General features: G+C 36.1%; 1 protein-coding gene across 1 annotated transcript in view; it reads right to left on the bottom strand.

The window, feature by feature from the left end:
* The window catches only part of LOC108741709 (proto-oncogene tyrosine-protein kinase receptor Ret), a 148,601-nt gene that overhangs the window by 33,772 nt on the left and 87,787 nt on the right, over nucleotides 1–27,042 (bottom strand). Inside the window, exon 6 of the mRNA XM_025980372.1 lies at nucleotides 14,906–15,006. Within this exon, the coding sequence (XP_025836157.1) occupies nucleotides 14,906–15,006 (101 nt within the window). The remainder of the gene's footprint in view (nucleotides 1–14,905; nucleotides 15,007–27,042) is intronic.

Here is a 27,042-nt window from a genome sequence, read left to right as displayed (position 1 = left end):
ATTTGTACTCGGATTTACTCGAAGGTTGCTCATTGTTGAAATTTAGCAAATACGTGTTTTGGCAGTTTTTAAAAATCAACCCTTAAGGATGAAATGTTGTTGCTACGTTTGTATTTGAAATCTAAGATGGCGACATTACATAAAATTAAAACGTTGTAAGGATGAATTGGGAGTTAAAAGGTTTTATGAAGAAACAATATTAAGTTTTGCGAGCGAAGCTAGTATGAAATATAAATGTGAAAATTAATTTTCTATTGTTTAATCACTATAATCTACCTCAGATTCATGAGAGAAAATTGCCAGGAATCGAATTCGGGACTTTTGACTTTACGCAACAATGCTCTGACTATTAAGCTATGAGAGATGACAACATGTTGTCCACTACTAAATGTCAAAGCGTTTCATGACAACATGTTGTCATCTCTCGTAGCTTAATAGTCAGAGCATTGCTGCGTAAAGTCAAAGGTCCCGAGATTGATTCGCGGCAAGGGTGTGACAACAGCAACAAATCAACCTGAGGTAGTTGAAAATGAGAAATTGTATTAATTTAATCTCATTTCGTATTTGTTACCTAGTTAATGTTTAAAATTCAATTGTGGAATAAAACTAGAAATAAATTAGATAGTCTTGGTGTGTAGGCGACCTGGCGGAAATCAACAACGATTACGGGCATCGATCGTGAAAGCCTCAACCGTTATAATGAAAGATTAATTGGGGATAACCAACTTAAATGACTAAAAAAAGCATGATTAGATGATTGAGCTTAAAAAAAAGAATGGTGTCATTAAAATATACAGGATTGTGTACTTAAAATTTTCCACGACATTCTTTTTTCGGAAGTCCCTGAAACAAGCCGATTTTGCCTTCAAGGGGGAGACCTTTTGCTTGCAAGTTCTGGAATGTAAAGTCGTCCTTCTAAACAGGGTAACAACCTTTTCAAGAATTTTAAATTACACGAGTGGTTCAAGTGACATATAGGTTTAGCAGTATTTTAATTCTCTTTATAGACATGTTGACACATTCATATTGTACTGTGCTGTAATTATTGCGAAGACCCAGTTAGAAACTCAGGTGGAATAAATCGAGAAAAGGGATGTTTATTGCAATTGTACATTGTTGTTGACCATCACATTCTTAATTGCTGTCGTTATCGATCATTAATATGATTTTTAACTGCTAACTGTCATTGTCGATCATTAATATGATTTTTAACTGCTAACGCATCGCTAGCGTTGTTAGCTATTTTTACTGTTACCATTATCAGCCGTTATAACCTTTTAATGTTAGTGTTGTCGGGCATTATTCTCTTTTATTGTTCGAGTTAACTTAGAAGGTGTTGGTTGTTAATTTTTTACTGTTAGGTAATTTTGAAGTAAATTATCCTAATCGTCATAGCCTCCTGTATTGCAGAGAGTACAGAAATTGCCTCCGTATTTTATGAACAATGAAATACGAGGGTGGATTGATAAGTTTCCGGCCTAACCAAGAGATGACGCCACTAGGCCTACCTTGAGGTGACATTCTATAGTACCATCCTTGGATAGCTTGTAGCTATAGTTTCAGCCCGATCTCCTTGCTAGTGTAGGTTTGACAGCACGCTGAACAAGACGCCTCTGTGGTTTTCGTAAAAATGGAAAAGCAGGAAAATCGTGCTGTCATCAAATACTTTTATTTGAAGGGGTTAACGCCGAAGGAAATTAAAAAAGAGATGGACTCAACACTGGGGACATCCTCCCCGTCATATTCAACCGTTAAGCAGTGGGTTTCCGAGTTTAAAAAGGGTCGTGTGAGCACCTCTGATGGGCCTCGCTCAGGACGCCCCGTTGAGGTCACAACTCCAGATATGATCGAAAAAATTCATCAAATAGTGCTGGGAGACCGCAGATTGAAAGTGCGTGAGATAGCTGAGACCTGTAAGATGTCATATGAACGTGTGCAACATATTTTGCACCAACATTTGCATATGGAAAAGCTCTGTGCAAGATGGGTGCCGCGTTTGCTAACAGTCGACCAAAAATTGATTCGAAAAAACATTTCTACCGCAAATTTGTCATTGTATAAGCGTAATCCAAGCGAATTTTTGCGTCGATTCGTAACCGTTGACGAAACGTGGGTCCACCACTACACTCCTGAAACCAAAGAACAGTCTAAACAGTGGATTGGACCAGGGGAACCAACTCCAAAGAAGGCAAAAACAATTTTTTCGGCGAACAAGGTTATGGCTACTGTTTTTTGGGATGCAAGAGGTATTATATACATTGATTACCTTGCAAAGGGTAATACTATCACTGGTCAATACTACGCAGACTTATTGCAACGTTTGAGCCACGAGGTGAAAATTAAACGACCTCATCTGGCGAAGAAAAAAATCTTGTTTCATCACGATAACGCACCAGCGCACACGTCAATCGTTGCGACGGCTAAAATCAACGATCTAAAGTTTGAATTGATGCCGCACCCTCCTTACTCTCCAGACCTAGCCCCGAGTGACTATTTTCTGTTCCCTAATCTCAAAAAATGGCTTGGCGGTAAGAGATTTGCGGACAATGAAGAAGTAATCGAAGCTGTAAATGGTTATTTTGAGGAGCTTGACGAATCAGTCTATAGAGATGGCATTAATAGACTGGAACACCGCTATGAGAAATGTATCAGCCTTGGAGGAGATTATGTTGAGAAATAAAAAAAAAAAATTTTTAAAAACCTTGTTTTTCTTGGTCAGGCCGGAAACTTATCAATCCACCCTCGTATGCCTCGAGAAACTGCAAGGATTTTTAATCATACGTATCCTAATAAGAACCCAACTACGTCTACGTAAGAAATTTGTTATCTAAATTCAAGGCTTGGATCTATCGCTTACGAAAAACATGAAAAAGGACACATTTTTACTGAAGAAGACGTATTGGAGGTTGTAATTGTGGGACATGTTGATTTGGATTCCACATCAAGTCCCAAAAAATTGGAATCAATTTCTGAAGCTACACATAAAAGTCGTCGCATGATCTGAAAAAACATCGATTTCATCCTTCATTCATTCATTCATTCTTCTCGTGCAAAACCTTAATCACAATGCCAGATCATCGTGGACAAACCCAATTTTTTATATTCGACTTACAACTTCGGCTACATCGGCGAATATAACACATACAGATATTGGAATGATTTGAATTCTAGAACTATGAGAGAACTGCATTCGCAGTTTCCAGAAATAGTATTGCTAGTCATTTTTTTCTAGCGCATAATCTAAAGATGATTTAGGGAGCCGGATGGGGGAGAAAGGTTCTTAAAGAGAAACTAGCCTAAGACAAGTCCCTGAAAGAGAGCAGCAGCTCTTTCAGTACTCAGGGTGGTAGAGATCACGAGGATCGGTATGGCACTGTGATGCATAATACTGCGATGTATAAGGCAACGGGAAACCACCACAATACGATATCCCAAGAAAAACAAACCGAACTGAAATGATGGTGTCCTCTGGGGTAAAGCACTCCGGACGTAAAAAAGTCGCCCATTCGGATGTCCTACCTCGGAGGATGTCATCAATAAGTGCAATAGGGGTAGGTGCAACATTTCACGAGTCGGAGCGTCGAATATTAAGACAATGAGGCAAGTAGGGAAATTAAATTTTTTAAAAGTAGAGATGTTTGGAGCACGGTGGTGTACAGGTGCGAAACATGGACAGTGGGCGCAGCGGAAAAGAAGAGGTCGACATGTAGTGTTACAGGAGTGGAGGATACCGTGGATAGAGAAAGTTAGAATTGAAGAGGTATTAGAAAGATTAAGAGAACATAGGACTCTACGGAAGTCAATAAGAAACAAACTAGTTAGGTTGATAGGACAGCTTTTCAGGCATGAAGGTCTGGTCAGAGATATATTAGAGGCAGAAACGGAAACGGAGGGGTAGATGTAGACCTAGATAAGATTAGTGTTCGCAAATAGTTAAGGATATGGGTTGTTCTATAGTAGTTTTAGGGAAATGCGATTTGCAAGACAGGAAAGAGTGGAGGTACATGTTCAACCAGTATTAGGACAGGCGACATGATAATGATAATGAAGATAATGAATCTAACGGATGAATCAGACTCACTTGGTTTAAAGATTAAGCTACTCTCCTTGACAAAAATTTTTAGTCTCTCAGAGTCTTTCAGCGTCATTGAGAGCGTCTCTCACAGTCTTTCTCAGTCTCTCAGTTATTGCCTAGGTGTTTTTATGGATCTCTCACAGTCTCTGTATGAGAGACTCGGAACGATAAAATTGTTAATTCAGAGATTCGAGTCTCTCACAGAGAAAAACTAAAAAATTGAGAGACTCGAGTGTCTTGTAGAAAGACTGGGATCTCTGAAATATGTTGAACTTTAACCATGTCTATTAGGACATCACTAATCTCTCCATGAGCGACTCGAGTCTCTCGTTCAGAGACGTTAAACATTTTTTTTGACAGTCTGTCGACAGTCTCTCTCAGCGACACCAGAGAGACTCGATGAGAAACAGAGACTCGAGTCTCGCTTTCAGAGACTCTGAGAGACTGAACATTTTTATCTCAGGTTGGTATTGTGAAGATTCCGAAAATGACAATCGCATTTAGTGATTAGCAGAGCAAGAGTCCCAGTCTTGGTATTCATTTTGGTCGTGTTTATTCAGTCTTGGTCTTGGTGTTGGTCTTAGTCTTGCTCAAATACTTTTAGTCTTGATTTTGGTCTTAATCTTCTAGTCTCACTCTTTGTCTCGGTATTGCTGATATAGTCTCGGTCTTACTCTCAGTCTTGCTGATAGAGTCTCGGTCTTGGTCTATATCTGGCGTGTTACGTATTGGTGTTGCTCACACTTTTTTTAAATAATTCTTCTAAGTACAAATTTTTCAATTTTTCGGCATGATAATTGTCTTAAATGCTAAAATTTTCTGTCATACATACGATCTTTTGAAGAAAATAGTGTCGATAGTTGTAAGAGTTATGAAAACTCGAGAACTTACCCTTCCTTCAATGCATAAATTGGTTCTTTCTCCAATGCATAAATTGATTTTTTAATGAACAAAAATACAAGGTAGAAGAAAAAATTTCAACAAAAATCTTAATTAGTTCTTCAGTTTAGTGGATACTGAAAAGCTTTCGATCACATGAACATTACAATTCTTTAATTAAAAATTGTTGCAAACGGTAAGTGTTCTGCGAATTGCAGTAGTTGTTACATAATTCGTTGTAGAACAGACAAGTTTCTTGTTACACTTGGCAAAATGTTACTTTGACGACAATGTAAAGAGTTTTCACTTTAACGAACTTCTTGATCCTTAACGACTCCAAGGATTACCTTCACCACCAACCCCGACAAAGTTTTGTAACGTTATTTGAATAGAAATCGTAATCGAGGTTATACCAGGTTTAGATAATCTGTGTTCGTTCCAAACAAAATTTCAATTCAATTAAAACTATTGTGCATATTCTAACAATTTCTTCGATAGTTACTTCCAGAACGCACAGTCAAAACACCAAGTTACAAAAATTCTTTTATTGATAGAAAAATCTACAATCATTATTTCACCACAGTGTGATGTGCGGCTTCTTTAGGTAGAAAAATGACAACTGCCTGATCGATAGAAGAGATAAGCATATACTTATCCGTACCTTTTTAATCATGTAGATTCTGTTTATACTGCAATTTTTTCTTTTATTTACCTATTCTGAATTTCATCATTCGTAACTTTTTCTAGCCTTGATGTTCCGCAGCATCAGCTTTTCTCATGGCTGCTTTGTAGATTTTTGATTCATGAAAAGGTTTTATGATCGCTTTTATTTGATATCGACGTCCTTTAGAATCCTTTCAACAGTCATGTAGCTCAATTTATTCAAAGATGTTGAAAAATCATCATCAAGTCATTCTTGTAGAGTTAATAAAGAAACTAAGGAATTTTACAACATCCTGCTTCTTAAATATTCCAATCGATCGCCTTTATGGCATTTTACTCATCCTTTTTTGCCTACTATCTTTAACTGAAAACTGAAAATTTCAACCGCTTTGACCACGACTGTATGTTTTATGTGTTATCTTATATGGTTATTTTAACGTGATGTAGTTATGAGGTGGTAAGATATGATTGGGTGTGAAACAGTGAAGAAGGACAAGTACGTGCGGTGGAGAATAGAAGAGACAGAAGTTGGGGAGATGCGGTAGTGAACACCGGCGATTTCAAAGACTATTGACTGGTGTGAATAGCGAAGAACGGCTAATTCTTTGGTTATCAGATCTAGAGCGGGAAGAGGTGTCTCTAATTTAAAGGGCGTCGCAGAAATTATCATCTTTGTCAGATAAGTTAGAAATATTGTTGTTTTTTGTTACTCATTGTATCGGACTGTTTTTGTTTTAGGTTCACTAGTATCTAGTTTTTATGAAGACAATAGTTCAGTTGATTAATGTCCTTGTTTAAAGTGGTTAAATTAATAAATTTTTGTTTTTTAATTTTTCCCGAGCCCCGAACTTTATTTATAAAACTCTATCCCCACCCCAATACTCGTCAACTTTTACGTTGTCGCCGAGTTCGATTCGGAGTCTATCTGCGCTAGTCCAAGCTTTTTGTGGTTTCCTTCAATCACTTAAGTAAATGCTGGGGCTGTAATATTCCTCAGATAATAATTTGTCTTCATCTTTCTCATCCCAACCATCATCCACCCATTCTTGCGATTCCTTAAGGGAAGCTGCAGAAAGCGTAGTGGAGGGACTGCCCGCTTATCAGCATCAGTAACTGATGACAAATGAAACTCCCACAAGTTTAAAGTTATTCTTAAGTCTCTGCTATACAATTGGGGAAACGAGGGTGATTGCCTGACAATGTATAACAAAAATCAGCAAATATAAATAAACAAGCGGTCCCGGATCTTTTGCTCTCAACTTATTACGGTACTAAACGATTGTCGGCCAGGAATAAGCTACATTGAATTATACCAGGGAAGTTCTGGAAATTTAGCTATAATTTTTATTATTTTGTTAATTTTCGTCACTATTACATTTATTCGATTATGTTGGAGCATACGTAATCCTAAAATGTAGCATCGTACTACAGATGGCGTGTACTGCGTCATTTGTAGCATTTTCTAAAACGCGCTGTTAAGGCAGAAGGTAAAAGTTGGTCTGTGTTCTGTCGGAGCTGCCTGCAACGCGCTGATGATACCCAAAAAGGTCGAAATCGCGATCCGCGTCTGCCAGTTTCGACAGAATACAGACCACTTCGAATTATTTTATTTGATTATGGTAACGTGCCTACCACGTTGAGGTGAGCTACGCCGGGATTCGTTTCAGCAAGTAGATATCCATACATATAAATGGACCTTGTTGGAGCATACATAATCCTAAAATGTAGCATCGTACTACAGGTGGCGTTTACTGCGTCATTTGTAGTATTTTCTATTACAAAGTAGTTTTTCAATACAATATCCATTTAACTTGTGGCCGCGCATACCTGGCCGCCATATCATGTTTAAATATTTCTGTACATATTGCTATTTTTATTATTCTTGCTTGTAAATATCTTTTCAAATTTTCTATTCAAATTGTGTTGTATTGTTCTGTTATTCTCATTATGTAAATATCTGTCTTAATATTTCTATTTCAAATCTTTTGTGTATGTACCTATCTATTGTGTTCTCTGCAAATAACTTTATTACTTGGACTTTTCTATAATCCCTTTTAACATTTCAACTTCACGTACTAACTGCATGATGTCAATAACTATTGTCCCTTCTTAATTGCTTTTTAATGATAGGTTTCTTCAGCGGTTTAGGGTTAACATTCTATCTGTCTATTTCTTAGTATTTTGTATATTCACATTTCCAGATTTTATTCTCTTCTAATTGGTTCCCTACTTTCATCTAAATGCTTCTAGCTCCGCCCTAATAGTTTTTCTAACATTTTCATTTCCAAAACATTAACACTTCCTAATTCGGTTTTCTACAGTTCAATTCAATTAATCTGCTAAGTCTTCAACTAGTTTTACTCTCAGTTTTTTCACTTCTAATTTTATTGTTCCAGTTTTGTAAATATATTGTTAAGTTGTTAGTCCCGTTTGATTTCATTTGTTTTATTTTGTCGTTTCACCTTGCAATCCCTAAAAACTGAATACATTTATCTCAACGATAAACTAATTTTATTAAGCCTCAAATAACTTTTTCGGTGTCTCCTCAATCCACCTATTTATGTTACGTTTTACGTCAGTTAAACTATCAAATCGAACACCCCGTAAAGGTTTTTTTAAATCTGGGAACAGATGATAATCATTGGGTGCAATATCAGGGAATAAGGTAGGTGCGCAAGCAATTCCCATCGTAAATCGTTCAAACCGTTCTTCGTTTTTCTTTCAGTGGAGTCCCTTCACGTTTTGTCAGTGGTTATTATTTGTTGCCAAAATTCATCACCGTAAAGGGCTAAGAGCTGTTGAAGTTGACAACTGAGTTTCTGTTCTGGTCTCAACAGCCTTGACACCCAGCGTGCCGAAACCTTACTAATACCCAAACAATCATGGAAGATGTAATGAACTTGTCGTGTACCTATTCCTAGGCACACACTAATTTGACGAATTGTCATTCGCCTGTTCTTTTTCAGTAGGTCTTCGACGGCAGTAAAGTTTCTTTCATTTACCGACGTGTGTGGGCGCCCACTGCATGGATCGTCTTCTAGTGATTGGATTCTGCAGACTTACCAATTACTCCTTGCAGACGCTGAATAATTTTTGATATTTTGGCACCTCTTTTGCTGCGTTTTCCACGTTTAGAAAAACAGTAATATGGAAACGCATTCATACCAGTCAAACACCTAAATCAGACTGAACAATATTGCACCAGTAACATAGCCTATAAGTTCTGCGTAATTTAATTATAGCACAATTCCCAGAACGTTGGAAACATGCCTCGTACAAATGACTGGACAATTTGCAATCCAGGAAAGGATTGTAAAAAAGCATGCTGGTATATAACAGTAAAAACGCTTCACATTTTCCGTATTTTATGTTCGACTGCATAGTAAATGGCAGATTCACGCATCGAAATGTTTTTGTTATGACCCGCAGTTAGCGTTATTTGTACATGTGTAGATACATAGCAAATACCTAGCCTATATACATATAAAGTACGATATGGTTAGTACACAACTCACGCAGGTTTCATATATTCCACATAAGCGATTATATTGTAGTTTGCAGTTTAAAGCGCTCAATTACGTGCCAGCTTAGTTCCGAATGAAAACGGTAATAGAGGGTGGGAGGTAATCTGATCACGAAAGCGGGAAATTTGTTACTTAGATACGTAATATGAAATATTTAGAGAAGGCAAAGTGCATCATTAAAACTGGATTGCCCACGAAACCTTATGATCGGAAGCTCGGTACAAGACTTTAACGTCATCTGGTAGTGGAGAGTAGGCAAGTACGTTACTTACCAGGCGGACAGGCCACTGAAGATAAAGGGTAGATACAGAAAGTTAGACTCCCTATTGTTTTTGTAATTACATCATCCAGATAGTATTTGAAAACTTACGGAAATGTACCTACACCTCAGAATATTTAATCGAATTTATGAAGGATTGATGTATCGTATAATATGGAACAAAAGGGGATGACAGACAACAGCGAAGTAGACAAAAATTATTGCAGAGAAAACATTATTAAAAAATGACTTCAGCTTTAAATAACCTCGAAGGCAAAGGCCAAGATCGCATTCAGGATCACCAAGTGATTTCTCTTTTGAAAATACATAATGTTTGTTCTTTTTTTTTCAGAAAATCATAAAAACAATCAAAATGTTTCATGTACTTTTACAACAACTTTTGTCTCATTCTCTCTTTTCCGTGGTGTTTTTGTTTCACCTCATGTCGATTTCGTATCAAGTATCAAGATGTACATTTCAAAATAAAAATAGAGATCTGTCACCCACATCTACCCCTGTTCTCAGTAAGTTGTCGATTTGCTTAAAACCAACCCCTTCTATTCAAATTCCAGACGACGCGACGTTGAATTCCGATACAAACTCTTGTACTGTCAGTGTAATTGTAAAATAACAATTAAAATAAATATGCAATTGGAAAAAGAAATGCTACTAACAGCGAATAGTTAAATTGAGATTTAATATAGCTGTTTAAATAAAATAAAGTAGTAAAACAAGTTAGCTGTCAAGAAAAATATTTAAATTAATTAGAGTTCCCAAAAAGTATTTATATAGTCTACAATTGCCTCTCCATACAATGACATCCTCAAGCAGATTTTACTAGTAACTATGTAGGTATATATATACGTACTAAATGGTCAGGGGGCTGACACGCAAAAGAAACATCATAACAACCTTCTGTCGCATGGTATATCAGCTTTTAAAAGAATTTAGAGCATTTTTTTCATACGATATATAGAAAAAGCTTGTTAAAGGTGTATTTTTGGAGCGCGGCGTTGTACGGGTACGAAACATGGACAGTGGGCGCGGTGGAAAAGAAAAGGTTAGAAATGAAGACGTATTAGAAAGAATAGGAGAACAGAGGACTCTATGGAAGTCAATAAAAAATAGGCGAGATAGGTTGGTAGGACACCTTCTCAGGCATGAAGGTCTAGTCAGAGACATATTAGAGGCAGAAACAGGAGTTAGGAGGGGTAGAGGTAGACCTAGATTAGATTACTGTTCGCAAATAGTTAAGGATGTGGGCTGTTCTAGTTTTAGGGAAATGCGAAGTTTAGCTCAGGATAGGAAAGAGTGGAGGTACGTGTCCAACCAGTCTCAGGACTGACGACCCTATGATGATGATGATAGAAAGAATGTGAGCCCATTTTGAGAAATCGAAAAACTGTTGGTTCAAACCGCTTCGTTTTGGAGAAATAGTAGCATAAATTTTGGTCGGGTCATATTGTATTTTGTTATATTCGATTAATGTTCACTTATTTTTGACGCACAGGAAAATGTGCCATGAATTTCTTTTTGCCACTATTTTTCCTATTTTAAGTGAATTATACCGTTAAGATGAAGCGGTTAGGGTGGCATTCTTTTCGCCTCCTATATCAAGGAAATGGGCCCAGATTCCGCCTATATTACTGTCACATAGTGTTCATAATTTCCAAAAATATAATAATGCAATAACTATATTTGGTTTACAACACAGTGCAAAAAACAAAAAGTACTTCCCATCTTCATGAAGATAAAATGTAATCACCAATCTAAAGAAGCTAAACAAGCAGTCTAGCAGGCGTACGTTTATTGGTTGGATATAGAAAAAAACAAATGGTTTTCAATTAGGAATAATCTTTCACTCCATCTGAAGTTAATCCACACAGAATTATTCCGTCATTATTCAAACTGGGAGTTTGATATCATTGATTATGACTAGAGAAGAAATTTCCTTTAACCAACCCAGAAATTGGAGAAACTTATTTCAAAAAAACTTCAAGAGGAGCAGAAATTTTGTCCCAACGGAGTAATTGATCAACGTGAGTTCAAATTTTATAAACGTGTAGAAAATTTAAGCAACATAAACTTTAACAAAGATGAACTTAACCTATTACAAAAAGGTTTAAAATATTGTCCAGATATTTCGAACAAAAAAGATGCAAATATATTAACAGTAAATAGCGCTAAATCAAATTGAAAACCCTGTTGATAGACTTAGAGAAAAACATATTTTAAGTCAAATGTTCATGATTTAAAAACCATCAAATCAATAAAACAAAAATTAAGTAAGCACGACCTAATCCTTAGCAAGGCAGATAAGGGGAATACAATAACTATTTTAGATAGACAGATTTACATTGAACTTATAAATAGCAGTAAATTTAAGGAAATTAAAAATGACCTTACAAATAAATTTCAGTCTGAAATAAAATCGCTAAATAAAGATTCAAACAGTATCTTGGTTGAATAAGAGTTATACTCTCTAGTCGTTATGAATCCGAACGTCCCTTTCTTGTACAGTTTACCAAAAAGTCATAAATTAAATTGTCCAATGTGGCCGGTTGTATCTTACACAAATGCACCAGCCTATAAATTATGTAAGAAAATGAACGAAATTTTTCCAAATTTAGTTAACTTTGAATCTAAATATTCAATCAAAAACTCCTTACGAATTGTTAAACAACTTAAACAGTTGAATCTACCAAGAAAGCAATTTTCGACGTAAAAAACTTATTTCCCTCTATCCCAACTTCAGAATTACTACAGGTATGTGAAGAATTAATCAATTCTAGTAACTTAGATTTGAAACAAAACGCAGAACTATTAAAACTCCTTAAAGTCTGTATAAAACAAAGTTACTTCAAATTTAATGGCCGTTTTTATTCACAATTTGACGGATTACCTATGGGTTCATCTTTGTCCCCTTTACTAAGTGAAATATTTATGGAAAATTTCGAATCAAAATTATTTAGCTCTAATAATCCCTTGATAAAAAATGTCTTTTATTGGACGAGATATGTCGATGATATTTTCTCTATTTGGACTGGAACTAGAAGACAGATTCTTTTTTAAATTATCTTAATTCATTTTATCCTAGTATTGATTTTACTCTAGAAATAGAAAACGACTCTTCTCTCAACTTTATAGAATTGACCTTATCTACCGAAAAAGAAAAAATCACTTTTGATATATTTAGAAAACCCACTTTTACAGATATATTACCTCACGCCAAATCTAGACAAAATAATAGTATTAAAATTAGTGTCTTCTATTCATTTATACATAGGTTAGTTAGTTTACCTTTAAACAAATCTCAATTTGAAAAAGAGATACGTTTAATTAAAACTTTAGCAAAGAACAATGGATATGAAACTTCTTTGACTGATAAATTAATAAATAAAAAACAAAAACAATTAACCCTTCACAATTTTTACTTTGCACTTCCAGATATACCACAATTAAGTAAAAAAGTTTGCAATCGTTTAAAAATGTAACCTTAATTCAATATGTGTGAATAAAAATAATTTAAAGTCCTTTTTAGTAAACAATAAAGAAAATTGTTGAATAAGTCAGGAGTTTATAAACTAAGCTGTAAAGATTGTAATTCGTTTTACTTTGGTCAGCTGGACGATCTTTAAAAACACGTTTAGAAGAACCTAAAAAATCAATTGAAAAAGGTAATAAATGTACGGGCATAGCCCAACACTGCCTAGATTTTAAGCATACTTTAGATATAGAAAATTTTTACATCAATGTAATAAAGGTAAACGTTTGAATATGTTGGAAATTTATGAAATAAACAAAGCAAAGTTATTGGGACTTCCCATTGTTAATGAACAACTACATTTCGATATATCACCCTTATTAAACGGAAACATTCAGGTAGTCAATGATAAGATACAATAGTATTTAAGGAACAAGTTTATACTATAATATTTAGTAAATTTTAAATATTGTATACTCTTTGAAAATGGTTTAAACACCGAAACGGTCGTCAGAGAAATAAATGGAACATTGTGAAACATGAAAAGTGTTTTAATTCCTTTACTTTAATTTGTTTCACCAAGTGCCAAGCGAATCTACAATTCAAAAATATAATTTCCTTTCCCGGAATTAAATGTGCGTAACTATCAAAACGTGGAATTATCGTACGCAACTGCATTTGTTATGGTTCCGTGACATATTGGATTAACTTTGCGAAACCGCTGCACAGAAGTGTGGTCAATGTGGGTCGATGCAAAACTCCAAAAGTTCCATATGGCGATCACGAAGGCAAACACTTTATGGGGTCCTATAAAGACCAAAAGTAAATGAGGAAAGAGGACTTCACTCTTTAGCGCGAGTGCCTACCCATCACATCAGAGGTGAGACATTTATTTTCGACGTTTTCTACCACAAATACTTCCGTCTTAGTTCTTCCACACCCAACATTTCCATTTCTTTCTCAGGATGTACAACCTTCTGGTTGATCTCCCCACTCGAGAAACGGTTTTAGTCGGTAAAAGTCCGACACTACCTCCCTTCTGGAGATATCTTTTGAAAATTGCCCTCCTCGAGAATAATTTAAACAAAAAACAAAGAGGAAAGAGGAGATGAAGTGAGGTCCGCGAAGTGGGCGTGAAGCGGGAAGGAAGAGGTGCTCAACTGGTCCATATAGTTCGGAAATCGTCGGGTACACCATGGACGGGCGTTGGGTCATCCCTTAGAGAACGAACCACCTGATCCCCATACAGCCGATGGTTTAGGAAGAGAAAAGTTACGACCGTTTAACTTAATCTCCCTCAATGACTCGTGTTTCCTACCTAATAATTTGTTGCTTGTTTATACTTACTGTTAATCATTTGTTTGTTAGTTTAAGTCCTTCAGCATAGTAGAATGACGATTCGGGCTATAGGGCTATGGTCTAAGTGAACTATTCTGTCCAGATGTTTCGTCAGCTACTGCGGCTGACATCCTCAGTAGTAGTAGTGTCGCTGTCGAGTCTTCGAGATATAATCTACATTCACGTTGTCAACGCAGCACTACCACTGAGGATGTCAGCCGCAGTAGCTGACGAAACGTCTGGACAGAATAGTTCACTTAGACCACGGCCCTATAGCCCGAATCTTCATTCTACTATGGATTCCGGTCGTGAAAGCCTTTGTTCTTTCAGCATAAATTGATCTCACGATGATTGTGTTGAATATGTAATATAAAAGGGGAAACAGGTGTTTTAATGGCAAACCTTTCATAGTAAACCTCTCACCATTGTAATACATTATCGTACAAAACATATGCTTTAAATTACTTAAAAAGTTAATGTACCAGACGGAGTGGTAGATCGCATCATTTGATGTTTAAATATAGAAAGGAGGGTCTTTAGACATCCTCATATCAAAGGCGATTCCGACGGACATTCTGTTCCGAATATTGTTACGCCAACTAAGGAGAATATTGAGGATTACGTAAAAAGCATGTGCGTTTTAAAAAAATAGCTTTGCATGTTACTTATAATTACTCACATACCTCGCTCTTTCCATTTCCTGGCAGGAGTGTGGTGTCGTTAAACTGAAGGACAACATGATATGGAAACTGACTGATTTGCGTGTCCTTTGTAAAACGTATTTCTGTAATAATAAGAATTACTTGTTAGTGGAATCATTAATATTTTCACATTTTAGGACGCTTAATTATTTACGTAAAAGGCTCCCCTTTGCGTTACGTACAGTATACAGAGGACCGTTTATAACAGCAAATATCTTTTAACAAACGACATAAGAAAATGGAGACGTTGAACTGTTGAATAAACTTGACCACTTTCTAATAGACAAAACTAATGAATTATTCATCGTCAAACTACCTAGTCCTTTTTGGTAAAAAGGATTCATCATGATCATCTTAAGGTCGTCAGTTCTAAACTCAGTTGAACACGGACCTCCACTCTTTCTTATTTTAAACTAATCTTCGCATTTCCTTAAAACTAGAACATCCCACATCCTTAGCTATTTGCGAACAGTAATCTTATCTAATAGACGAGATAGGTTGGTAGGACACCTTCTCAGACATGAAGATCTAGTCAGACACATATTAGAGGCAGAAACAGGAGTTAGAAGGGGTAGAGGTAGACCTAGATGCAAATAGTTAAGGATGTGGGTTGTTCTAGTTTTAGAGAAATGCGAAGTTTAGCTCAGGATAGGAAAGAGTGGAGGTACGTGTCCAACCAATCTTAAGACTGACGGCCTTATGATAAAGATGATGAATTTAATCTAGGTCTACCTCTAATCTCTCACTAGACCTTCATGCCTGAGAAGGTGTCCTACAAACCTATCTCCCCTATTCCTAATTAACTGCCACAGAGTCTTCTATTCTCCTATTCTTTCTAATATGTCTTCATTTCTAACCTTCTATGGCCACGGAATCCTTATCATTCGTCTGTAATCACATTTCGAACACTTTTAACCTTTTCTCTTCCGCCGTTAACCGTTCGCGAGCATAGAAGTTTTTATTGAAGGCGATTCAACCCTGTGGTATCGTCCGTTTTATATCCCTACTCCTCCTTCCGTCCTCACTTATCTGACATCCTAGATACCTATAATCGGTCACTTCTTTTAATTTTCGTCTTCTGTCTTTATATTCGCTCTTTCCCTACTTTTTCTTCCCTTGCATACCAGTATTTTAGTTTTACTTTTATTTATTTTCATACAGTACTGTTTTGCCAATACCGCTTCTATTTTATTTAAAGGTATCTAACTAACTCCTTGCTAGATGCTATTATTGCTATAACATCTGCAAATCTAAGCATACTAATCTTTTACCCCTCTTTATCTATCCCTACAGTTGTAGCCCCAGCTTTATAACTGCCTGTTGCTCTTTATACAAACTAAGTAGCACTCTTCTATCTTTGTACCTTATCCCTACATTTTTAAGTATATTCAACTTCTTGTCCCATTTAATATTTTACAAAGGCCTTTTCTAAATCTACAAGTCCTATGTACCCACTCTTTCCTTTTCCTATCTATCGTTCTCTTTATTGTTGCCCGTAAGACTAAAATGGCCCCCCACGTTCCTCTATTTCTTCTAAACCCAAATTGATCTTCCCCTAATAGTTCTTCCGCCCTTTTTTCCATTCTCGTCTGTACAATTCTAGTTAAGATTTTTTACATATGGGAAGTTAAACTAACTGTTCTAAATGCCTCGCAGTTATTCGCGCCTCTCTACTAAGGTATGGTTACTACCACGTTCCGTTTATGACATTCCCCGAGGTAGTTCCACCCGGACATCCAAATGTGGAACTAGTTTACGTCAGGACTGCTTTACCCCAGAGGACGCCATCATTTAATTTCTGTAGTTGTACCTTTTACTCGGGATCATAATGTGGATTGCACGGTAAATAAAAAAACTCCAAATATTACTTGACTTTGCATACCTTCTAATAATGGTGTTTGAATTTCATTTGTTTTGATATATTACAGTTTTTTGACAGTCAAATACTCGTTATTCGGTGCTAACCAGTACAAATCCGAAATCGCAATCTTCATGTGACAGTTTCAAAGAATACTGACTAACAACTATTATACTGAAACCGTGTGTATGGAACGCTGTTTTGTTATTTAATCGTATATCTAATATATATTCTATCTGAAAACTTAGTGATCGCAAAAATAAAGAAATGAAATATCATGGTATCATAAGAAATAAAATTTTTTTTGCTGAAGAAACGACTGTAAATGTAATAGGAATAGTAACTGTAAATCCTTCAATTTTCTATCGTCCGATTGAAGCCAATTCTGGAATTTCAAGACGTCGAGCTTTGGGTATTTTCATCATTAAAGACAGTACAACTATAGGGATAGATATGCAGGGGCAGAAGATTAGTATGCTTAGATTTACAGATGATACAGCAGTATTAGCATCTAACAAGGAGGACCTAGAGATAGCTTTAAATAAAATGGAAGCGGTACTGACAGGTCAGTACTGTATGAAATAAATAAAAGTAAAACTAAAATACTGGTATTCAAGGAAAGAAAAAGTAGGAAAAGAGCAAATATAAAGATAGGAGACGAAAAATTAGAAGAAGTGGCTGATTTTAGATATCTAGGAAGTCAGATAAGTCAGAACGGAAGGAGTAGTAGGGATATAAAGCAGAGGATAACACAGGGTCGTGTCGCCTTTAATAAAAAGAAGTCACTTCTGTGCTCGCGAACGGTTAAATCAGAAATTCGAAAACGGTTGTTAAAGGTGTATGTTTGGAGCATGGCGTTGTACGGGTTCGAAACATGGACAGTGGGCGCGGCGGTAAAGAAAAAGTTAGAAGCCTTCGAAATGTGGTGTTATAGGCGAATGATGAGGATACCGTGGATTGAGAAGGTTAAAAATGAAGAGGTATTAAAAAAAAAAATAGGAGAACAGAGGACTTTATGGAAGTCAGTAAGAAATAGGCGAGATAGGTTGGTAGGACACCTTCTCAGGCATGAAGGTCTAGTCAGAAACATATTAGAGGCAGAAACAGGAGTTAGGAGGGGTAGAGNTAAATTAGAAATTCGAAAAAGGTTGTTAAAGGTGTATGTTTGGAGCATGGCGTTGTACGGGTGCGAAACATGGACAGTGGGCGCGGCGGTAAAGAAAAAGTTAGAAGCCTTCGAAATGTGGTGTTATAGGCGAATGATGAGGATACCGTGGATTGAGAAGGTTAAAAATGAAGAGGTATTAAAAAAAAAAATAGGAGAACAGAGGACTTTATGGAAGTCAGTAAGAAATAGGCGAGATAGGTTGGTAGGACACCTTCTCAGGCATGAAGGTCTAGTCAGAAACATATTGAAGGCAGAAACAGGAGTTAGGAGGGGTAGAGGTAGGCCTAGGTTAGATTACTGTTCACAAATAGTTAAGGATGTGGGTTGTTCTAGTTTTAGGAAAATGCGAATTTTAGCTCAGGATAGAAAAGAGTGGAGGTACGTGTTCAACCAGTCTTAGGACTGACGACCCCATGATGATGATGATAATACAATAAGTAGGAAACATTCTCTGCAACAAACCAATCTTCAACGACGATTGCAGTTTTGCTTGTGGTATCGTTAAAAAGTTTAAGTTTAAGATCCTTCTTCTCTAGTAATATTATTTGGAAAAATGAAGCCCTTTTTAGAAGTGCCGGTAATTACAGCAGACACTACGAGCACTACTGGCGCGATAGCAACCCTCATCCTACTGTAAACGTTATAAGTCAAGGACAGTTTAGTTGCAGCGTTGGATGTGTTTTAGCAGGTAATCATGTTTAACTTCACCTATATTAAGAACAATTTAGTCGTCAACAGTACTAACATCTTAGACTAGTATATCGTTGAAGAGTTTAAGAAAAATTTACCATTTCGGAATTTTAGAAACAACTGGATAGGAAGTAATGGACCAGCGAGGTGGCGTCCGCAATCCTCTATGTTACCTCCACGGGATTTCTTCTTGTGGGGCTCATTAAGAATAAATTATATAAAAAAATACAATAACAATTTCAATGAACCAAAAATACAAATTCAGTTTTAAAAATTCGTTTTCATACGGCTGTACAAAGTATCATAACGAAATCTAATTTATACATTGAGGATAACTTTGATCAGTTTGAATATTTACTTCAATTGACATTATATTAATTATTACTACTAGTTGCATGATTGCTTAGATTTTAAAATATTTTAGCAAAAATTGAAACGTTGAAATTCGCCCACCCTGAACATACATTCAATTCTAAATTTAAGTAAAATTATTTAATTTAATGGACCCTCTCCTCGTATTTGTCCATCTCTCCCAGCTTTACTCTATTTGAGAACAGAATTTTCATCGTAAGAAATGTATCTAATAAACAGCACATTCGTAGGTACGTACAAGGGTCAATTGAAAAGTCCCCGGCCTGACACATAGATGGCGGCACCAGAACTAAATACATATGATTTTCAGTTAGTCCTAACCTTCAAAAGACGCGTCTATAAATTTGACGGCTGTCGGACCATTAGTTTGTGAATTATAGCATTTTTAGTGAAGCAACTTTTGTTATTGTGAAAAAAATGGATAAAAAGGAATTTCGCGTGTTGATAAAATATTGCTTTTTGAAGGGAAAAAATACAGTTGAAGCAAAAACTTGGCTTGATAACGAATTTCCGGACACTGCCCCAGGAAAATCAACCATCAAGGATTGGTATGCTAAGTTTAGACGTGGTGAAATGAGCACCGAAGACGGTGAACGCAGTGGACGCCCAAAAGAGGCTGTTACGGACGAAAACATTAAAAAAATCCACAAAATGATTTTGAATGACCGTAAATTGAAATTGAATGAAATAGCAGACACTCTACAGATATCAACGGAACGTATACATCACATCATTCACGAATATTTGGGTATGAGAAAGCTCTGTGCAAAGTGGGTGCCGCGCGAGCTCACTTTTGACCAAAAACAACGACGAGTTGATGATTCAGAGCAGTGTTTGAAGATGATCACGCGTAATAAACCCGAGTTTTTGCGTCGATATGTGACAATGGATGAAACATGGCTCCATCATTTCACTCCGAAGTCCAATCGACAGTCATCGGAGTGGACTGCACACGATGAACCCGCTCCAAAGCGTGCAAAAACGCAACAGTCGGCTGGCAAGGTTATGGCGTCTGTATTTTGGGATGCGCGTGGAATAATTTTCATTGACTACCTTGAAAAAGGAAGGACCATCAACAGCGACTATTACATAGCGTTATTGGACCGTTTGAAGGACGAAATCGCCGAGAAACGACCGCATTTGCAGAAAAAGAAAGTCCTGCTTCACCAAGACAATGCACCGTCTCACAAGTCAGTGAAAACGATGGCAAAAATTCATGAATTGGGCTTCGAATTGCTTCCGCATCCACCGTATTCTCCAGATCTGGCCCCCAGCGACTACTTCCTGTTCTCAGATCTCAAAAGAATGCTCGTTGGGAAAAAATTTTCGTCGAATGAAGAGGTGATCGCCGAAACTGAGGCCTATTTTGAAGCAAAGGACAAATCGTACTACAAAAATGGTATCGAAAAGTTGGAGGATCGCTATAATCAGTGAATCAGCCTTGAAGGGAATTATGTTGAATAAAAAAAACGAATTTTGAAAAAAAATGTGTTTTACTATTTTAGGCCGGGGACTTTTCAATTGACCATTTTATTACTGTACGGAAATTTCCAAGTAATTTCTTACAGCCTATGCAGGAGAATCAAATATGTTTGTGTTACTACTTGCACGCTCATTTATTTAATGTGGAACATACCTACCTATTTTAAGCTCATTTTGTGCTGTTTCCCATCCGCAAAAGCAATATATTTTACCCCTAAGCTAAAATTATACTCAGTGTGGTATGATCGTTAAAATATCTAATGGTTATTAACCATTGAGGTAATGAGATACCTACCAAGCTATTTCTTTGCGTATTTCTCTACTGCTTGTTCGCAATTTCTCGGAATCAGATAGCAAATAGCTAATAGTTCTCACATATAATTAGCGGAAATACACATTTTCAGAAAAGTTAAATGTAGATTTATTTCCTAATTAGAAAGGGTTGTTATTTTTCTTTATTTACACTATTCTCTCAGATGTCATTTAACATGCATTTTGCGTGAATGATACTGATGGTTTGCAGCACAATTTAAATTACATCTAAACATGAATATATTCCGAAAACCATTGCTGAAATCGCGAAAGAGGCACGAGATGCGGATTTGCGTCACATCAGTAGTCATCATTATAAGGTAAGGTCGCCAGTCCTAAGACTGGTTGCACCCGTACCTCCACTCATTCCTATCCTGATCTAAACTTCGTATTTCCTTTAAACTAGAACCACCCACATCTTTAACTATTTGCGAACATCTATCAATCTAATCTAGGTCCACTTCTACCACTCCAATCTTCCGTTTCTGCCTCTAATATGCCTCTGACTAAACTTTCATGCCTGAGAAGGTGTCCTACCAACCTGTCTCGCCTATTTTTTATTGACTTCCATAAAGTCCTCTGTTCTCCTTTTCTTCCTAATATCTCTTCATTTCTAACCTTCTCTCTCCACGGTATCCTCATAACCTTTTCTTTTCCGCCGCGCCCGTTGTGCATATTTCGCACCCGTACAACGCCGCGCTCCAAACATACATCTTTAACAACCTTTAAATGATTAGTCGCGTTTTATTTCATTTGTTTATTTTCTTTGTTTTATCTTGCTATTACAAAAATGAATAACAAGTCACACTCATCCTATCATTAATTAGCAATGAATTGTATCGTTCATCTTATTCCGGTGTATTTTGTCAATCATAGAGACTGCTCGTCAGCTACGAGGTGCCTCTTCAGTTTTTGGTTTACCGGCCTCACATACGCGAAATGTCGTTGGTTCGTGTGCTCACTGTACCCCTATCAACAGTACCACTACCGTAAAATGCCCATAAATAACAAACTACATGTGGTAGATTCGCATTTCCTGCTATTAAAAATTCGATTACTGTGCGGTGTTAACCGCATTGACATAGCGTCCGTTTTGGAAACTATTAAAAGTGAAACTATAAACGGGCTATCGGCGCAACATTGTAGTTTTGTAAAGGAAACTGTTGTGTTACCACATGCGGCTCGATCGGTTCTTTTAGGCCAGTGTTTGTGATATAATAGTGTTTAGTTCGAAATTTAACATTTACCAATTAAAACAAAAACACTGGTATGCAAGGGAAGAAAAAGTAGGGAAAGAGCGAATATAAAGATAGGAGACGAAAAATTAGAAGATGTAGCTGATTTTAGGTATCTAGGAAGTCAGATAAATCAGGACGGAAGGAGTAGTAGGGATATAAAGCAGAGGATAGCGGAGGGTCGAGTCACCTTCAATAAAAAGAAGTCACTTTTATGCCCGCGAACGGAAGACGTTCAAAAAGCTCTAGATGATTTGATTGAATAGGATTGTAATAAAGATTCAGAAGTATTTGACGAATTTTCATTAATTTCTAACTACATTACATCGAAAAAAATAACCGAATGGAATAATCTAAATGTTTCCACAGAAACTCGTTGGGTGGAAGTATTCGAACACTTCCACGCCGACAACCTTCAACATGAAAATTTCGTATTTTAGTTGAAAATATTTTTTGTTTGCCTGCTACAAATACCTCAGAAGAAAGAGTATTTTCTTTAACGAACAAGTTGTTTACTGCTGAAAAATCCCAGTTAGAGATTTCAGTTATGAAGGCGATGTTGATAACTAAGATGAATATAAAAAGACGTGCTGAGAATTTTATTTTTATTTAAAAGCATCAACAGGTATATTAAAAAAAATTGTTTCTGTGACAAATATAAATATACTTTTGCATAATATTTTCAATTTATAATAAAATCTAACTTTTTCTAGATAAAGAACGTTAAAAAATATGCTTTTTGTTTTTCATTAATATCCTGCTAATTGAAGTAAATAAACCGATGTCCCGTTTTGAGTAAATGAATAAATGATTACGTCAGGCATAGCACATCAGGATCAGATAGGCTAAAATAGGAAATTGCGAAATAGGAATTGAATCAGGCACATCAGATCAGGGCCTGATCAGACACAACCTACTAGGGTAAAATCAGGCATACGGCATACCACATCAGGGTCAGATAGGTTAATATAGGGAATTTCATAAAAGTGCTCGAAATAGGCAATTCAAATCAGAACCTGATCATGCGCAGTCTAGTAGGTATTTCTGTATCGGTACCGGATCACAAAGATATCAAAATTTTACATAGGATAAGTTTCAGATACTTTTCTATTTGCTTAAAATTTAAGGAAGCTATTTGTTTTATTTTTGCGAGAGGACGCTATAATTATATTATTATATACGGTATTATATATTGTACGGGTGCGAAACATGGACAATAGGCGCGGCAGAAAAAGAAAGGTTAGAAGCGTTCGAAATGTGGTGTTATAGGCGGACGATGAGGATATCGTGGGTAGAAAAGGTTAGAAATGAAGAGGTATTGGAAAGAGTCGGAGAATAGAGGACTCTATGGAAGTCAATAAAAAATAGGCGAGATAGGTTGGTAGGACACTTTCTCAGCCATGAAGGGCTAATCAGAGACATATTATAGGCAGAAATAGGAGTTAGGAGGGGTAGAGGTAGACCTAGGTTAGATTACTGTTCGCAAATAGTTAAAGATGTGGGTTGTTCTAGTTTTAAGGAAATGCGAAGTTTAGCTCAGGATAGGAAAGAGTGGTGGTGCGTATCTAACCAGTCTTAGGACTGATGACCTTATGATGATGACAATCATTATGGTAGAATTGTGACTCGAATTGATTGATTGTTACGTCTAGACGTAACATAATTCTACAATTGACTCTGGCCATTCGAAGCAATGAAGTTAACAGTTTCGAGCTCATAGTGACTGACATGGGAGAAGAACTTATTTTACTTAGGATAAGTTTTAGATACTTCTTTTATATCTTTAAAATACGAAACGACGCTGAATCGAGAAAACTATAATTATATTATATAATTATGAACCATTTTTAAAAAAAAGTCTTAAAATAACTTACGATTTTTGTGGAAATGATATAAAAATTATTATTTCTATCCCATCAAAAACTCGTGGTCTGCAATTGGTAGATCACGCGCTTTACGTCATGTAATAAACCGTGCTCTTACTGAAGGGTTAAAAGTGTATAATTAAAACTAAAATTCTGCGAAGCGAAGAAAAAATTAAAATGAATGTACACATAATCCCTTTCTCTCCGTAACCTAACATAAATACATACCTATTAAGACTAGGTGCCTCAAATAAAGATCAATACAAACAATTTTCTTAAAAACTTGTTTCTTTATTAAAATGCATTTTCCTTACTTCAAAATTGCACAATAACACCAAAAACAAACAACACTTATTGTTGCAGATGTTAACTATTTTATCCATTGTTGCGTGAACAGTGCAACGACGAATGTATATTCTAGTATTACTCAAAAAGCACTGTTTCAATTAAATTGTCTAGCCACTCGGTAAACACATAAAACCTTTACGACCTTTTACAAACCCTTCTACGTCCATTTACTTCTATACCCACACGGGAAAAGAAATCAATACCCCATTAAGTAAAGAAATCTAAGAGCGTGAAGTGTTTCCTTTAATTAAGATTTGAAAATACGTTCTGGCAAGGGAACTGTACTTTTTTAGAAACATTTAATGAACATACCTAGGCGTACCTTTGCATGTTGCATACAAGTCCTACAATTTCAAAATGCTACATGTTCATATTTAGCGTACTCATAATGTATAATAAATTATTATTATGCTGTATAGCAATACGATAGTTATTCAATGTATCTATTAAATGCAAATGTATATTAAACATGAATAAGAACGAACGTAAGTTCATGATCAGCAAACAGCATCAGTAGATGGCGCTATACTGACAGTAACATAATACCTAACATAAACAAGAACAATATTGCAATTTTTTAGGACCTCAAACGACATTTGTTAAAAATTCATTACAATTATTTCCCATTAACGCCTTAATTTGATCAAGTGCTAAAATATAAAATCAAGTATCAGAATTATAACAATTATCAAAGAAATGCTAACTCAACTTATAGATAAGAAAGAGGACCTCCAAGTACAGTTCAGTTCGCGCAATGCTTACTAGAATTACTATAGTCATGATTGTAAAGCACTGAATGAATCCTAAAAGGACAGGGTCGAACTGGCACCCGAAAGTATCATACATGTGAAACGGTTGGTGAACTGATACCCTGGAAGGGCAAATTGTCAGTCGTCCTCTTAAACGAGATAATTAATGAAACCCAAATATTTTTATTGGTGTATGTTAGAAAATAGTTTGAATATTAATTATAATTATGTCTACTATTTATTGTGCTGTCAGAATTTAAAGCTTTAAGATGTCAACAGTGGAATTTCTGAAAAGTGAAAGGGATAAAATATAATAATATTAATAGTGTTGGACAGTTACATGCTTTATTTTCAAAAACAATGTAGAAAATGGAAACTGCGGTAAAGAAATAAATAAATCAAAAGAGACTCTCCCTTGTTACCACAAAACTTGTCTACACCGTACTTCGCCCACTTTTAATGTGACATTATCAATGTGAGACTGCATCAGTGTTGGGTTGATACCCTAATGCCCGCACATGTCTGCAGTAAACAAACTTTGTGGTAATCGGGGTGTCTCTTTTTATAAAAACGGTTAAGTGATGGTGTACCTACAAAGATGGATTTGGGCTGAGAAATTTATACAAATGTAAAGTATTTATTAAAACAGAAGGGCAGAAGAATACTATAACAGAACTACAAATTAATCATAACCACAATAAAATTCCGTTAAAAGATGTAGAAAGTAAATCAACATCTTAATATGTATTTAATTCTATAAAATATAGCCTGATGTATTATATTACAATAACAATTTAATTTGAGAGTCAATTTAATCACATTTAATGCGACCTCGACTTTCGGAGTCGGCCGGCTGCCAATTCGACATTCGCGTACTCGTGATTTTTTTTTAAGTGCTAGCTATTGAATGACAGTTCGGCTTTGCCCAATTAAAATAACTGTAAGGATGCGTATTTTCTTATAGTCACCTATGTAACAAAAAATTAAATACTACCTAAAGTTTTCATGGTGTACTTGTTGTAAGAGGACATGATTAAATACGAAGAAATATAATTAATGAAATTATCATTATCATCATAATCTCGTCAGTCCTAAGACTCGTTGGACACGCACCTTTACTCTCTTCTATCCTGAGCTAATCTTCGCATTTCCCTAAAACTAGAACATCCCACATCCTTAACTATTTATGAACAGTAATCTAATCTAAGCCTACCTCTACTCCTCTTAACTCCTGTTTCTGCCTCTAAAAGACTGACTAGACCTTCATGTCTGAGAAGGTGTCCTACCAGCCTATCTCGCCTATTCCTTATTGACTTCCACAGAGTCCACTGTTCTCCTACTCTTTCTAATATCTCTTCATTTCTAACCTTCTCTATCCACGGTATTCTTAGCATGCGTCGGTAACATTATATTTCGAACGCTTTTAATATTTTTTTTCCGTCCAGCCCACCGTCAATGTTTCGCACCCGTACAACGCAGCGCTCCAAATATACATCTTTAACAATCTTATTCGAATTTCTAAATTAATCGTTCGTGAGCACAGAAGTTGCTTCTTTTTTTTGAAAGCGACTCGACTCTGCACTATCCTATATATCCTATCCTATATATATCCCTACTATTCCTTCTGTCCTGAGTTATCTGACATGCTAGATACCTAAAGTCAGCCACTTCTTCACATCTTTCGCTTCCTATCTTTATATTCGCTCTCTCCCTACTTTACCTTCCCTTGCATACCAGTATTTTGGTTTTACTTAATAAATAAAATACTTTAATAAAAAGCTAAATGGATACAGATGTTACATAAAGATGAGAAACGAAACATAGAATCTAAACTATTAAATGCACCAGATGTAATTATTAGAAAGGTCGCGGTTTTGTAATGGCTACACCATAATTGCGTCCCGACGACGGGCGACATTGGTGTCGCTTGTCGGTTGAAGAAAACAAATACATGAATTCCATGGTGGTCAGAAGTTATGAGTAGCAAATGAAACCCATTAAGGAATGTGTTGTTGCCAAACGTTATTTTCCCTCGAGGAG

The sequence above is a fragment of the Agrilus planipennis genome, unplaced genomic scaffold (genome assembly GCF_000699045.2).
Source record: "Agrilus planipennis isolate EAB-ADULT unplaced genomic scaffold, Apla_2.0 scaffold168, whole genome shotgun sequence".
In the NCBI taxonomy this organism is placed as follows: domain Eukaryota; kingdom Metazoa; phylum Arthropoda; class Insecta; order Coleoptera; family Buprestidae; genus Agrilus; species Agrilus planipennis.
This window is presented reverse-complemented; position numbering and strand designations above follow the sequence as displayed.